Source organism: Mirounga angustirostris, unplaced genomic scaffold, assembly GCF_029215605.1.
Source record: "Mirounga angustirostris isolate CCGP_5_RB_7025 unplaced genomic scaffold, mMirAng1.0.hap1 SCAF_9, whole genome shotgun sequence".
NCBI lineage: Eukaryota > Metazoa > Chordata > Mammalia > Carnivora > Phocidae > Mirounga > Mirounga angustirostris.
The window spans coordinates 4,272,472-4,287,940 of NW_026991717.1; the positions used below are offsets into that span (position 1 = coordinate 4,272,472).

The window sequence follows — 15,469 nt, forward strand, 5'->3', positions numbered from 1 at the left end:
TCTGCTTTTGATCTACTGTAGAGAATCTGAGCTAATTTTTTACAATTTTGCCTCTGATAAAAGGAGAAGGATTCCAAGTGAGGGCCTGAGTTCTGGGCATGACATTTATACTTGGAGGTCAGATAGGGAGTTCAAACTTAAGATGTCCCAAATTAAACTCCAGATCTCGCCTCTCACCATCCCCCAAAACCTCCTTCGTAGGCTTTCCCATCTCGAGTCACTATCCCTGTCATCTGTCTGTTGCTTAGACTATAGACCTGGGAATTATCCTTGACCCCTCTCTGTCACTCTCTATATTCAGTCTGTGAGGACATCACATGGAGTCATCCTTCAGAATGTATCCTGAAGCTGATCGTCCTTCACTTCTTCTTTATGGTCCTGGCCATTATCACATCTGCCTGGGATCAGAGCAGGAGCTAACTGATCTCATTTCCACTCTTACCTCCACTAGAGTCTCTTCTCAACATGGCTGCCAGCACGATCCTTTCACAACATACAGTGTCACAGCCCCAGATCCGCCAGGGGTTTGTTCCCCTTTCCAAAACCCAGATGATCTGCAGGGTACTGTAGGATGACACCCCCATTTCCCCCTCTTTCTGGCCTCACCACCTACCGCTTTTCCCTCCTGCTCACGGCACTGCAGCCACCCTGGCCGCCTGGCTGGTCCTCAGACTTGCCAGGCACACCTTCCTGTGGGGGCCCTCACACTGGCAGTCCTGGAACAGTCCTTCTGGTTAGGCCTCCGTTTGGCTGACTCCCCCCGCCTCCAGTCAGGTCTTAGCTCAGGTGAGCCGCCCACGCCTTCCTATTTTAAACCACTTAATGGTTCCCCTTGCTCTGCTCTTCGTCCTACACTTGTCATCTAACGTAGTAATGTTTACCCCATTAGAACATAAGCTCCATGAAGGCGGATGTTTAACGTTTTTGTTCAGTGATGTATCCTCAGCATCTGGGATCGTGCCTGACGCATAAAGAGTGCCTAATAAGGAATATTTGGGGAATGGGTACATGGTTTTCTGTAGACTTTCTGAATTTGTGTCTGTTACTAAGTTGAAGCCATTTTCTCTGACTGACTTACTAGTAATCTTACTCTGCATATTTGAGTTTGCTTGATAAGTGGCACGGATATACAAGGAGATACTCTGCCTAAGCTTCCATGTATGATAAGGAGTAAGTTGAATGTTAACCTTAGCAATTAAAGAACTTTTCTTAGCAAAGAAAACTTTGCTGTTTAATTCCTTTCATTCTTTAATATTTTTAAGTATAGAGTCTATAGTTTTAAGTATCTGACCTGTTTTTTATTGAAATGTGAAAACTTAACATAAGCCTGTTTGTCGGTATTGTTTTGGTAAAGAGCAAAATATTCCTAATTTGATTTATTTTTGTATTTTACTTGTAGACACACTCTGTGCAGTTCTGGAAAGAGACACACTTAGTATCAGAGAAAGTCGACTTTTTGGAGCTGTTGTGCGATGGGCAGAAGCGGAATGTCAAAGACAGCAGTTGCCTGTGACTTTTGGAAACAAACAGAAAGTTCTAGGAAAAGCACTGTCCTTGATCCGGTTTCCACTGATGACCATTGAGGAGTTTGCAGCAGGTAGGGCTATAACTTGACCAAAGTCTGGGTGAAACCAGCAGTCAGCCAGCCTCCCTGTGTGAGAGGAGCCCCTGATAGTTAGTGAGTTCTAGTCACATGATACAGGAGTGTGAGTGTGTGTGTGTGTGTGTGTGTGTGTGAGTTCATTTACTTCTCCTGGAAGCCCTCCAAGATAACATTATAGGTTATTTATTTTGATCTGTGCATTAGCTTCTTTTTTTTTTTTTTGAGTATAGTTGAACACAGGTTCCATTAGTTTCAGGTGTGCAATAAGATTCTGTTTGACACGGTTATGTGCTCCCCACCAGTGTAGCCGTCTTGTCACCACGCAGCGCCATTACAGAATCATTGACTGTATTCCCTGCGCTGAGCCTTTCATCCCCATGACTAATTCATCCCCTAACTGGAAGCCTGGACCTCCCACTCCCCTTCAAGCATTTTGCCCATCCCCCCTCCCCAACCTCCCCTCTGGCAACCACCAGTTTGTTCTCTGTATTTGTGGGTCTGATCCTGCCTTTTTTGTTTATTCATTTGCTTTTATTTTGTTTTTTTAGATTCCACACATATGAGTGAATATAGGTTATATATATATATTTGAAAGATTTTATGTATTTATTTGACAGAGAGAGATAGTGAGAGCAGGGACACAAGCAGGGGGAGTGGGAGATGGAGAAGCAGGCTTCCCACCGAGTGGGGAGCCCGATGCGGGGCTCAATCCCAGGACCCTGGGATCATGACCTGAGTTGAAGGCAGACGCTTAACGACTGAGCCACCCAGGCCCCCCTAGGTTATATTTTTAAAATACTATGTATATAAAAATCGTATTTCTATAGATTAGAGAACTGAACCTGAGAGGTATTAAGTGCCTTGCTCAAGGTTATAATGATAGATCTTTCTGATTCTTAAGATCGATGCCTTTTTTTTTTTTAAAGATTTTATTTATTAGAGGGAGAAAGAGCGAGAGAGAGAGAAAACGAGCAAGCACGAATGGGGGAGGGGTTGGGAGGCAGGAAGGGCAAAGGGGAGAGGGAGAGGCAGGCTCCCCACCGAGCAGGGAGCCCCCATTCGGGACTCAAACCCAGGTGCCCCCAATCGACACTTCTGATGTAAAAGCAGAGAGACCCAGGGACACCTGGTGGCTGAGTTGGGTTAAGTATCTGCCTTTGGCTCAGGTCATGATCCTGGATCCTGAGATCAAGCCCTGATGAGTAGGGCTTCCTGCTTAGCGGGGAGTCTGCTTCTCTCTCTCTCTCTCTCTCTCTTCCTCTGCCTCTCCCCGCTGCTTGTGCTCTCTCTCTCTCAAATAAATAAAAATCTTAAAAATAAATAAATAAATAAATAAATAAAATCAGACATACCTGGTTTTGAATCTTCGTTCTGTGACCCATTCTCCTTATCCATATTGACATTGAGTATTACCTGCTTTTAAGTCATGGCCAGGTTGATTTAAAGGAAAAAGGAAATCTCATTACTATTTAAAACTATATTTACTGGCCATTTGTATTTTTTCTTAACATTTATGACTTTTGTTTTTTCTACTGGGTATTCAAATTTTTCTTATTGATTTATCATAAATGTTCTTATTTTCTCCCAATTTTTTTTTTTTTTAAAGATTTTATTTATTTATTTGAGACAGAGAGAATGAGAGACAGAGAGCATGAGAGGGAGGAGGGTCAGAGGGAGAAGCAGACTCCCTGCCGAGCAGGGAGCCCGATGCGGGACTCGATCCAGGGACTCCAGGATCATGACCTGAGCCGAAGGCAGTTGCTTAACCAACTGAGCCACCCAGGCACCCTTCTCCCAATTTGTTTTTGTTGGAATCAATTTTTTCTTCTTCAAACTTTTTTATTGACGTATAACAGCCATATAATAAGGTGAACACACCTATAGAACCACACTTGATATCAGTTTATGGTATATTATCAGTACCCTAGAAGCCTTCATCAGGCTCCTCCAAGTCCCTGATCTCCCTCCCAAAGGTGACTGTTTTCTGGCCTCTATAAATTAGTTTTGTCTGTTTTTGAACTTTTCTTAAGTTTTTATTTTAGTCACCTGGTGCTTATCACTACAAATGCACTCCTTAATCCCCATCACCTATTTCACCCACCTCCCCTCTGGTAACCATCATTTCTCTATAGTTAAGAGTCTGTTTCTTGGTTTGCCTCTCTCCTTTTTTTCCCCCATGATCATTTATTTTGTTTCTTAAATTCCACATATGAGTGAAATCATATGGTAATTGTCTTTCTCTGACTGACTTATTTCACTTAGCCTCATACTCTCTAGTTCCATCGAGGTCATTGCAAATGGTAAGATTTCATTCTTTTTTATGGCTAAGTAATATTCATTGTGTGTGTGTGTGTGTAGCACGTGGTCTTTATCCTTTCATCAGTTTACAGACACTTGGGCTGTTTCCATATCTTGGCTATTGTAGATGACGCTCCTATATACATAGGGGTGCATCTCTCCCTTTGCATTAGTGTTTTTGTATTCTTTGGGTAAATACCCAGTAGTGTGATTTGCTGGATTGTAGCGTAGTTGTATTTTTAACTTCTTGAGGAACCTCCACACTGTTTTCCAGAGTGGCTGCACCAGTTTGCATTCCCACCAACAATGCAAGAGGGTTCCCCTTTCTCCACATACTCACAAACACCTGTTGTTTCTTGTGTTGTTGATTTTAGCCATTCTGACAGGTAGGAATCTCACTGTAGGTTTGATTTGCATTTCCCTGATGAAGAGTGATGTTGAGCGTCTTTTCACGTGTCTGTTGGGCATCTGTATGTCGTCTTTGGAGAAATGTCTGTTCATGTGTTCTGTTTTTGAACTTAACATAAAGGAAATGATACATACAGTATGTGTTCTTTGATGTATGGCTTTTTCTCTTAACATGTAAATTCATCCCTGTGGTTGTGTGTGGCAGTTGCTCATTCTTTTTCATTGCTGTATAATCTATTGTATGAATGTGTCATGATTTATTTATGCATTTTACTATTGAACATCTGGGTTGTTTCTTTTTGGAGGCCATTAAGAACATTCTTGTACATGTCACTTAGGGTACACATGTAAACATTTCTGTTGAGTATTCAACAAGTGGAATTGTTATGTCATAGAGTGTGCATATGTTCAGCATTAGTAGATCTGGCCAGATGTTGCCCAAAGTGATTGTAACAGTTCATGCTCAACTGCCGAGTTAAGAGAGTTATTCTAGTTGCCCCGCATCCTCTCCAAAATTTGGTATTGTCTGTTTTTGTAGTTTCAGTCATTTGGTGGGATGAGGACATACTTTATTGTGGTTTTAATTTTGTGTCTCTGACAGTTAATGATGTTGAATGTGCCAATAACTGGATATCCTTATTCAGGTCCTTAGTTTCTTTGTTGATTTTTAAGAGTTTTATATATTCTGGATACAAGTTTTCTGTCAGGTATTTGTATTGCTCATGTGGATTGCCTTTTCATTAATGCTGTCTTTTTAAAAATTTATTATTTGAAGTATAGTAGACGTACAGTGCTATATTAGTTTCAGGTGTACAACATAGTGATTCAACAATTCTCTACATTACTCAGTGCTCATCCTGATAACTATAGTCACCATCTGTCACCATGCAATGTTGTTATAATATTATTGACTATATTCTCTATGCTGTTCTTCTTGTCACTGTGACTTACTTACTTTATAACTGGAAGTTTGTACATCTTAATCTTCTCCACCTGTTTTGCTCATTCCCCCCCCCCTCCGCCGACCACCTCCCCTCTGGCAACAACAGTTTTGTTTTCTGTATTTAAGAGCCTCTTTAGGGGTGCCTGGGTGGCTCAGTCAGTTAAGCGTCTGCCTTCGGCTCAGGTCAGGATCTCGAGATCTGGGATCGAGCCCTGCATTGGGCTCCCTGCTCAGCAGGGAGTCTGCTTCTCCCTCTTCCTCTTCCCCTGGCTTGTGCTCTCTGTCTTGCTCATTCTCTTTCTCTCAAATAAATAAATAAAATCTTTGAAAAAAGAAAAAAGAGCCTGTTTACTTTTGTGTTTGTTCATGAGTTTTTTAGAGTCCACATAAGTGAAATCATACGGTATTTGTCTTTGTTTGACTTATTTTACTTAGCAGAATACCTTCTAGGTCCATCCATGTTGTTGTAAATGGCAAGATCTCATTTTTTTTTTTTAATGGCTGAGTAATATTCTATGATCGTAATATATACCACATCTTCTTATCTTTTTGTCTATCAGTGGATACTTGGGTTGCTTCTGTATCTTGGCTTTTGATAAATAGAAAATCTTAATTTTTTTTTAAATTTTATTTATTCATTTGAGACACAGAGATAGAGAAAGAAAGAGAGGGCATGAGCAGAGGCAGACAGAGAGGGAGAAGCAGGCTCCCCGCTGAGCCAGGAGCCTGATGTGGGGCTCGATCCCAGGACCCTGGGATCATGACCTGAGCTGAAGGCAGACGCTTAACCATCTGAGCCACCCAGGCACCCTAGAAAATCTTAATTTTAATGAAGTTAATTTATCCATCTTTTTCTTTAGTAAGGTGAAGGCTTTCTGTGTGTTCTTTAAGAAATTTGCCAGTCTCAAGGTTATTAAGATATTCTCTGAGGTTCTCTTCAAGGAGTTTTAATATTTTACATTTAACATTTAGATCTTTAAACCAGTTGGATTTTTGTTTTTTTCTATTGTTTTCTCACACATGTATATGGTGTGAGGTAAAAGTTAGGGTTCATTTTTTTTCCCCGTGTAGCTACATATTAAAAAACTATCCTTGCCCCATACATTGCAGGGCCAACTTTGTTGTAAATCAGGTATTTTGTTTTAATTAAATCTGTTTCTGGAGTGTGTGTTCTGTCCCACTGTTACATTTGTTTATTCTTGCACCAATTCTGCATAGTTTTACACCACATCTTGAAACCTGGTAGTGAAAATTCTCCAGCTTTGTTCTTCTTCAAGATTATGTTGGCTATTTTTGGTCTTTTTTGCATTTTCATATAAATAAGTTTTTTTACTCAGCTTGTCAATTTCCACCCCCCCCAAAATCATGGGATTTTGATTGGAATTGCATTGAATCTGTAGATTGGTGTGGAGATAATTGACATTTTTATAGTATTACTAGTCACTAATATTTATACTATTTTTATAATATTATTAGTCTGCTGAGAGTTTTATCATTAACTTTATCAACTGCTTCTCTTTTCAGATAGTGATACAGTAGTTTTCCCCTTTATTTTTTCGAATATGTAGTTGACTTTATTAAGCAATGCATGAATTGGGCAGCATCCCATCTAGCAAGTAGAGAGATGCTCTTTGCTATATTTTCTTAATATGGTGAACTACACTGATTTTCCAAATTAAACCTACTTTGGTGGGCGCCCGGGTGGCTCAGTTGGTTAAATCTGCCTTCGGCTCAGGTCATGATCCTGGAGTCCCAGGATTGAGCCCCACGTCAGGCTCCCTGCTCAGTGTGGAGTCTGCTTCTCCCTCTGACCTCTCCCCTTTCATGTGCTCTCTCTCTCATTCACTCTCTCTCTCAAATAAGTAAATAAACCTAAAACAAAGAAAAAAAAACCCCACCTACTTTGGATTCCTTATATAAGGCAGACTTAGTTGTCATTCTTTATCCTATGTTACCAAATCCAGTTTGCTAAACTTTTAAAAATATTTTTATGACCACTTCATGAGAGAAATTAGTCTATAATTTTCCTTTCTTGGAATGAAATTGTGAGATTTTGATTACCAGGTTTCTGCTGGTCGCATACAAAAGTTGTTTCTTTTTTCAGTGGTCAAGAGTTTGTGTAAGATTGGTGTGGTTTTTTCCTTAAATGTTTAGGAAAATTCACCAGTGAGGTTATCTGGATCTAGAGTTTTCTTTGTGGAAGATTTTGCTTGCTTGTTGTTGTTTTAAAGATTTATTTATTTATTTGGGAGCACTATTAACCCTTACGTTCTATTAGGTTAAACCCAAATGGATTTAGAAATCTGTAAAATTAAATGCATACTAAAATTTTTCTGCCTCACTGTTCTTTTACATCTTCTGGATTTGCATTCACATTATTATGTGAAGTATTACGAAGTTAGGAATTGAAGTCCAGGTGCTTTTCCTGAGCGTGTGCTTTTATTTCTGCAGGTCCTGCTCAGTCCGGAATTTTGTCCGACCGGGAAGTGGTCCATCTGTTTCTTCACTTTACGGTCAATCCTAAGCCCCGAGTGGACTACGTGGACCGGCCCCGTTGTTGCCTGCGGGGCAAGGAGTGCTGCCTCAACAGGTTCCAGCAGGTGGAGAGCCGCTGGGGCTACAGCGGCACGAGTGACCGCATCAGGTGGGCTGCCCCCCCTCCCCCCTCCCCTCCTCCCCCCTCCCCTCCCCTCCCCCCCCCTCCCCTCCCCTCCCCCCTCCCCTCCCCTCCCCCCTCCCCTCCCCCCTCCCCTCCCCCTCCCCTCCCCCCTCCCCCTCCCCCTCCCCTCCCCTCCCCCTCCCCCTCCCCCTCCCCTCCCCCTCCCTCCTCCCCTCCCCTCCCCTCCCCTCCCCCCTCCCCCTCCCCCTCCCCTCCCCTCCCTCCTCCCCTCCCCTCCCCTCCCCCTCCCCCCTCCCCCTCCCCCTCCCCTCCCCTCCCCCCTCCCCTCCCCTCCCCTCCTCCCCCCTCCCCTCCTCCTCCCCCCTCCCCTCCTCCCCCCCTCCCCTCCTCCCCCCTCCCCTCCCCTCCCCTCCCCCCTCCCCTCCCCCCTCCCCTCCCCCTCCCCCTCCCCCTCCCCTCCCCTCCCTCCTCCCCTCCCCTCCCTTCCCCTCCCCCTCCCTTCCCCTCCCCCCTCCCCCTCCCCCTCCCCTCCCCTCCCCTCCCCTCCTCCCCCCTCCCCCCCTCCCCTCTCCCCCCTCCCCTCCCCTCCCCTCCCTTCCCCTCCCCCTCCCCTCCCCCCTCCCCCTCCCCTCCCCCCTCCCCCTCCCTTCCCCCCTCCCTTCCCCTCCCCTCCCCTCCCTTCCCCTCCCCCTCCCCTCCCCCTCCCCCTCCCCCCCTCCCCCTCCCTCCTCCCCTCCCCCTCCCTCCTCCCCTCCCCCCCTCCCCTCCTCCCCTCCCCCCTCCCCTCCTCCCCTCCCCTCCCTTCCCCTCCCCCCTCCCCCTCCCTTCCCCCCTCCCTTCCCCTCCCCTCCCCTCCCTTCCCCTCCCCCTCCCCTCCCCCTCCCTCTCCCTCCCTCTCCCTCCTCCCCTCCCCCTCCCTCCTCCCCTCCCCCCTCCCCTCCCCCCTCCCCTCCTCCCCTCCCCCCTCCCCTCCTCCCCTCCCCTCCCTTCCCCTCCCCCCTCCCCTCCTCCCCTCCCCCCTCCCCTCTCTTCCCCTCCCCTCCCCTCCCCTCCCCCCTCCCCCCTCCCCTCCCCTCCCCTCCCCTCCCTCCCTCCCCTCCCCTCCCCTCCCTCCCCCCCCTCTCCTCGCGCCGCGGCGGGAGGTCGCTGACCGAGGTTTCGTCCGTCTGGTACATTTCAGAGTCAGGACAGCAGCGGGGAGTCAGGGAGGTACAGCCGTCTCCTCGCGGGACCGCGAGTGAGCGGACCTCTCGGGAACCGAGAGACGGTAGAAGGGCTTGGGGGGCTTCCTGCGGCCCGGGTTCCGCTTGGCGGGCGCGGCGGGCCGGCAGGCCCTGCACCTGAATCGGCGAGGCTTCCTCTCTGCGCGGGACCCAGCCCCGTGCCCAGTTCCAAGAGCTGGAGCGGGGAGAGCGATCAAGAGGCTTGAAATCCTCTTGGAACCGATCTTGCTGTATTCTGTTTTCTTTGGGTTACATATCAAAATAGAATAAGTACCCCGTTTTCATAGACAGACCTTTTGGATTTTTACTTCTTCAGTGGCACTTTAGTATCCAACTAGGAACTAATAATACGTTTGTTAAAAAACAGAATCCTGGGGGGGAGGACTCATAAATATTGGGTGAAAACGGAAATAAAGGCATTTGTGGACTATTTAGTAATCATTCACAGTGAGCATATTATATAGGAAAATTTATGAGATGAGGCCAAAGTGTCACACGAAAGGACCGTAATAGTCTACTTTTAATAAATAGAGTAGAAATCAATGATTTAAGGATTCAACTCAAGTAGCGAGAAAGTGAATAGCAAAAGAACAATAGAAAAGAGGAGGGAAATAGATAAACGTAGAAATTAATGAATTTAAAACTAGAATTAAGAAATCCGTAAGCTGGTTCCTTAAAAAAAAAATCAACAAAATAAATAAACCTCAAAAACAGTAAAAGAAGAAAACATACGTTTAGAAATAATAATGGGGATATAATCATATACTAAGGCAATTTTTATTTTAATTCTGAGTTTACTCTGTGCTAATAAATTGAACATCTTGATGGAATGGATCATTTTATAGGCAAATATAAATTATCAAAATTGACTGAAGAAGAAAGCCTGAATAGACCAATTACCAGTGGAAGGAATTAAAAGTTATCAAAGAACTGTCCCTTCACAAGGTGGTTTTTACAGGTGAGTTTTATCAAACCTTCAAGGAACAGGTCATTTCCTTGAGCATTAAAAGAAGAAAATACTTCTTGGTTAATTATTGAAAGAAGCATAACCCTTATACAGTAGTCTGATGAGACAAAAACATTTCTAGATCAGTCTCATTGGTACAGAAGAGCTTCTACGTACGATATCAGTGTCTTGAATCTAGCAATACCTCAGAAAGATAGTACTGTATGAGCAAACAGGGTTTGTTTGAAGACTGAAAAAATGGCTCAGGATTAGGAAATAATTAAACATCCATTCCCCACAGTAGCAGATCAAAGAAGAAAAGGAATTTGATTGTTTCAGTAGGTGTCAGAAAGACTTGATAAAATTTCACCCTCATTCCAGATATAACTGTTAATAGACCTGGTCTAGAAAAATTCTTTAACGTGATAGACTAGCAAAACCTCAAGATAGCAATGCTGGCCAGCCTTGCTGTGTTTCAGCAGTATTCTTCTAATTCTGGGTGATGTGATTTATTTATGATTATCATAAAGGGTAAGGAAATTAGAGCCTTGAGTACCGGAAAGGAAGAAGTCTTTTTCATTATTTGCAGATGACATTATCTACATTAGTACCAGTTCTCCCTTTTTTATAATAAAATATATCCCCTCTTTAATAACCTGAAGAAGTTCATAGACTGTGTACTTCACACATTGTTTTTAATTACCATAATGACCTAGTTGTAATGGAGCAGTAAATGTAGCTGAGATCAAATAAAATACATACTTCAGTGTGTAGGCTCTGGAGCAGGACACACTAGAAGACAGACGGAAGCAGTCTGTCCATGCACACCAGCGTGCTGAGACAGCTATGCTTGCAGGGGACGGGTGTTAGCATACTAAGGTGTCAAAAACCAGGAGCAGTGTTGCTGCCAATCATGTCATTTTCTTAAAGGTTTCAAATAAAACAAAGAACAGTCAATCCTATTTATTTAGTTTCCAGATTTGCAGCTCTCTTACTCACTAAAATTTATTCGTACTCCCAAAAATCAATACTCGCAATGCTTTCTTAAGTCATAGGAAAGATTTTCGTTGCCAGGGAAGTGTGTTCCTATTTGAGGTCACATGAGGAGGTGCTCTTTGCCTTCTTATTTCCGCTCTCCTGTGGGAATGGAGACAGTAGAGGGCAGTGCAGGGCAGGCGCTGCGCCCTGTGGGCCTGTGAATCCTAACTCTGCACCTGTTGGTGGGTGGCCTCTGGCAAGTCACTTAACACTTCTGAACCTTTGTTTTCTCTTTTGTAAAATAAAGAAAATGGAATCTATTAGGATGAGCGGTTTTTAGGATTATAACCCATGTGAGGTGTGTCAGTGTGTGTGTGTGTGTGTGTGTGTGTGTGTGTGTGTGTGTACATGTTCCCCCCAGGAGCAGTGGTTTAGTATTTGTGGCAACTTTATAGAATATGATTAGTGCAAATAACAAGAATTGACTATATAATATTTCCACTATATATTAATCATCTCTTGTAAAGGTCAATGAATATTAAAATTGTCATAAAAAAAATCTTTGAAACACTGTGTGATGCTGGGGACTTGGAGACCCCACTCTGCAAAGAGAACAGAGGGTTGGATATAATCCCCTAATTCCTTCCTTTGCACAGACGTAAGACACATCCTCTCTGCAGAAGTGGTCTTGCTTTATAACAACAACAAGCAAAAATCTTTGGTTTGTAAATCAAGTAGGATTAGGTTGAACTCTTGTAGTTATAAATGAATTTGTCACCTACGTGAATTCTGATAGGACACTTAAAAGTTGATTGGGATTCTTTGTTTTGGGAGACTGTCCTAATCATTGCTGGCTCCTTCCAGTAGTGCCCCTAATCCTCTGTGAAAACAGAGCTTGGCCTTCTTGAGGACAGAACTCCTTTTGAGAACAATGGATCCATCTGGATAACCTCAGGATCAGTAAAAATCTGTTAGAACCAATGGAAGAGAATAGTGGCCGCTTGTGAAATGTATATGCGAAAACCAGTGATGTTCCTATGTGTCATCAGAATTCAGTTACAGAGATGGATGGTGGCAAGGGTTGAATGTGCTCAGGCCCACTGAACTGCACACTTAAAAATGGCTAAGATGGTACATTTGTATATATGGCACAATAAAAAGATGAAATTTAAAAATATTTAGATTTTCAGTTAAAATATTAAGAAATATCCCACTTACCATAGTGACAACATAAAGGAGCAGGAATAAATCCATTAAGAAACACACGGTCTCGTACCCTTATGAAGAACTAGAGAGCTTCGACTGGAGTCAGTGTCTTTCCAAACTAAGCCCTGTGTGTTACGCAGTTCCTTTCAGAAGTCACATGTGTTTGGTACGGAGGAGTGGCTTGGCAAAGTTATTCTAAATTTAATCTGGAAGACTAGATGTTTCTCTTTTTAAAAGAGCAGCATGGATCGAAAGTGAAAAGTATTGTAAAGTTAAAGTAAGTGTTATATGGAACCTAACATAGATGAGCATTTAGAAGGGGAAGAAAGGATTAACCACTGGGAAAATAAAGTTAGATCCTTTCTGATCCCATCTACAACTATTGGTATATTTAAATTTTAACATTAAAAAAATGAAATCATGAGAGTGCTAGAGGAGGTGAATGTTATGATGGGGTGAGAGAGGCCTCTTTAAGCTTGGCAGAGGTCATAATTTGACTACAGATAATCCAACATTTTTACTTCCAAAGCCACCATGAAGTTAATAAGTAAATGACAAACGGGATACTTTCCGTAATGGATATTTACTGACAAAGCACAGCTATATAACATGGCCTTTCAAATCCACATGAAAAAGACATTCATCAGCAGAGAAAAATGGTAAAAGAACATGAGTATTTCATTAAAGAGACAATCTAGTAGATGGTAAGCATATGAGCAAATGTTTTAACTCATTAGTAATCAAAGAAATGTAAATAGAATTTGTCAGTCATCAGTTTCTCAGTGGCACAAAGACATGAAAATACTCAGGATTGCTGAGCATGAGATAGAATCAATTTTTGTTCCCTGTGGGGTGGAAAGTGTGCTAGTCTTCCCAGAAAGTAATTTGATAATGTTTATCTAAAGCCTTAAGAACATGCCTTTCATTTTCCTCAGCAGTTCTACTTCTAGGAATTTATTCGAAGGACATAATTAAGGCCCTACAAGATTATTCATCACGGCACTGTTGTATGATAACAAAATCACAAGTAACCTAGATTATCCAACAATGAGAAATGAGTTAAATATAGTGGACCAGTAGTAATCATTTACCTTTTTAAATGAGAAAGAAGTTGCAAAAAATATGTGTGTGTGTGTGTGTGTGTGTATTCTGAGATGATTTTTAAAGTAATGTGTTCATAGAAAACAAGTCTTATTTTCCCATTGTTAAAAAATAGAACTTAAAGTCTGAAAAGAGAGTGCACCAAAGGATAAATGGGGGCTATCTCTGGATAGTAGATTTAGAGGTGCTTTAAAATTGTCCTTGTTTGTTTAGCTGCATTTTCTAATTTTTTTTTTTACAGAGAATATATTACTTTTTTAAAATAAGAAAAAACCCGTATTATGAACGATATATTTAAAACTCTTAAGGCAGTCCTGGCACTGGACTGTAGTGGGTAAGAGCGTGGGCATTTTGGCCCAAGCAGACCTGCAGTCGTGTCCCAGCCGTGCCACACTTTGTGACGCAGGCAAGTTAATTTCTCTAAACCTCAGTTTCTTCAACTGTCAACACGGAGGATAATAAAAACCGTACTGCGTTGTTGAGTTTATAGAGCTGTTACGATGATTAAAGGAAATAATTGATGTAAAATCTTGAAGCCCAGCACCCGGCCCAGGAAGGACTCGGCGTAGTGGTGCTCAGCGCCGGAGTAGTGACATTGACGTTGCTACTGAGGAGGCTGAGGGCCCCTGCTTTATGTCACAGGTGCTCGCTGATCATACGGTCTCTCAGTGCTGCTTGGGCTTACTGTCAGTTTTTGTACATTCATAAATGGAGTAGGGTGGGTCTGTTTCTTAACTGTTATGACCAAACTGGACTTGCTAATTATTGCAGCATGAGATCTCATTCTGATCCACCTGCGTAAATCAGGTCCTGACCCTGCGCTGCACGCTGTGATCTGTTACGGCAGCCGCTTCCTTCACAGCTCTGATCACAGCCTGGAATTACCGATGATTCCTTTGCTTACTTGCCTGTTACTAGCGACCTCCATTTGGCTACAGGTGCGGTGTGGGTAGACTAGCTTGTTGACCATTATTTCCCTGGTGCCAGGCCCAAGATCTAAATCTGACAGGCTGTAAGTATTCATCAAGCTGAGAAATTGTTCTAGTTTGGGCTGCTGGGTTTCGGTCCTAATGGCTGACAAATTTGTGTTCCTGAAGGAGATGGGCACACATATTTGGACTAATACGTCATTAAAATTATCATTACAACAAAAGTGGGTGTTTAGGTTAAATAATTTCCTTTGACTCTCAGAAATGTATAGTACAGAAAACAAATTCTACTTAAGTTAGCATTAAGTTAAAATTTACTCTAGAAGGAGTTTTTTGGTAAACAGATAACACCTCCAAGGATATCAAATTTATGACCATTTTCCTTTTTATGAGCAAAATTAGTTATTCCAGGTAACACTTAAAAGTTTTATAAGCCTTCAGAATATGAATACTTATTGAATTATGTATATTATTTTGTATTTGATTTCATTCTCAGGTTCACAGTTAATAGAAGAATCTCTATAGTCGGATTTGGTTTATATGGATCTATTCATGGTCCCACCGATTATCAAGTGAATATACAGGTACACTTTCTTCCTCACTGTATGTAATCTTGAAATATAACAAACGTAATTTTACAATAAGATCTCATTTTGACAAAATCCAGATTTCAATATAATTATCAAAGGTATCAGAAAGCCTAGAGAGTTCTGTTTTACAACCAATCAAGAGTGGTTTCAGAGAATTGGGGTCCTGGGGTCCTTCGCAGAAGCATTAGCATAGAAGGAGCTCTCCTTTCTCCAGGGAACACTTCTATCGGTCATTCCTGCTGTGCATTGGCTGTCTTAAAACATCCACCGGCTTTTTCCATGGCACTTCGAACTCCAGGGCTTGAAATTGTTTAATTTCTCAAAACTATGAACACCTTCTGATTCCTGATTGTCTGACTAGACCCTGCCTCATGCTTTAGATCTGCTCCACCTCAGTTCTTAATCCGGAAGAAAGTTAAATACCTCTCACACTCCCTTCCAGTAAACCAGTGTTCTCCCACTATTGTGATTACACACCCCAGTTAGTAAAATTGTTTTCGAAACACATCTACGCTGGGTTTGTATTTACAAACTATGCACATGTGATACTGTACTTTGATATTATGCATAAGTTAAAACACGAAATACAGAAATGAGAAAAGGAAGTAAACAGTGAAAACTTTG

The 15,469-nt window shown here is 42.6% G+C and overlaps 1 protein-coding gene across 2 annotated transcripts in view; it reads left to right on the top strand.

The window, feature by feature from the left end:
- Positions 1-15,469, top strand: part of BTBD1 (BTB domain containing 1) — a 44,315-nt gene that overhangs the window by 23,673 nt on the left and 5,173 nt on the right. Inside the window, exons 4-6 of one of the 2 annotated variants that reach the window (XM_045899312.3) lie at positions 1,400-1,597; positions 7,704-7,896; positions 14,752-14,839. In XM_045899312.3, the coding sequence (XP_045755268.1) occupies positions 1,400-1,597; positions 7,704-7,896; positions 14,752-14,839 (479 nt within the window). The remainder of the gene's footprint in view (positions 1-1,399; positions 1,598-7,703; positions 7,897-14,751; positions 14,840-15,469) is intronic. The other variant, XM_064569818.1, reaches the window with a different exon arrangement.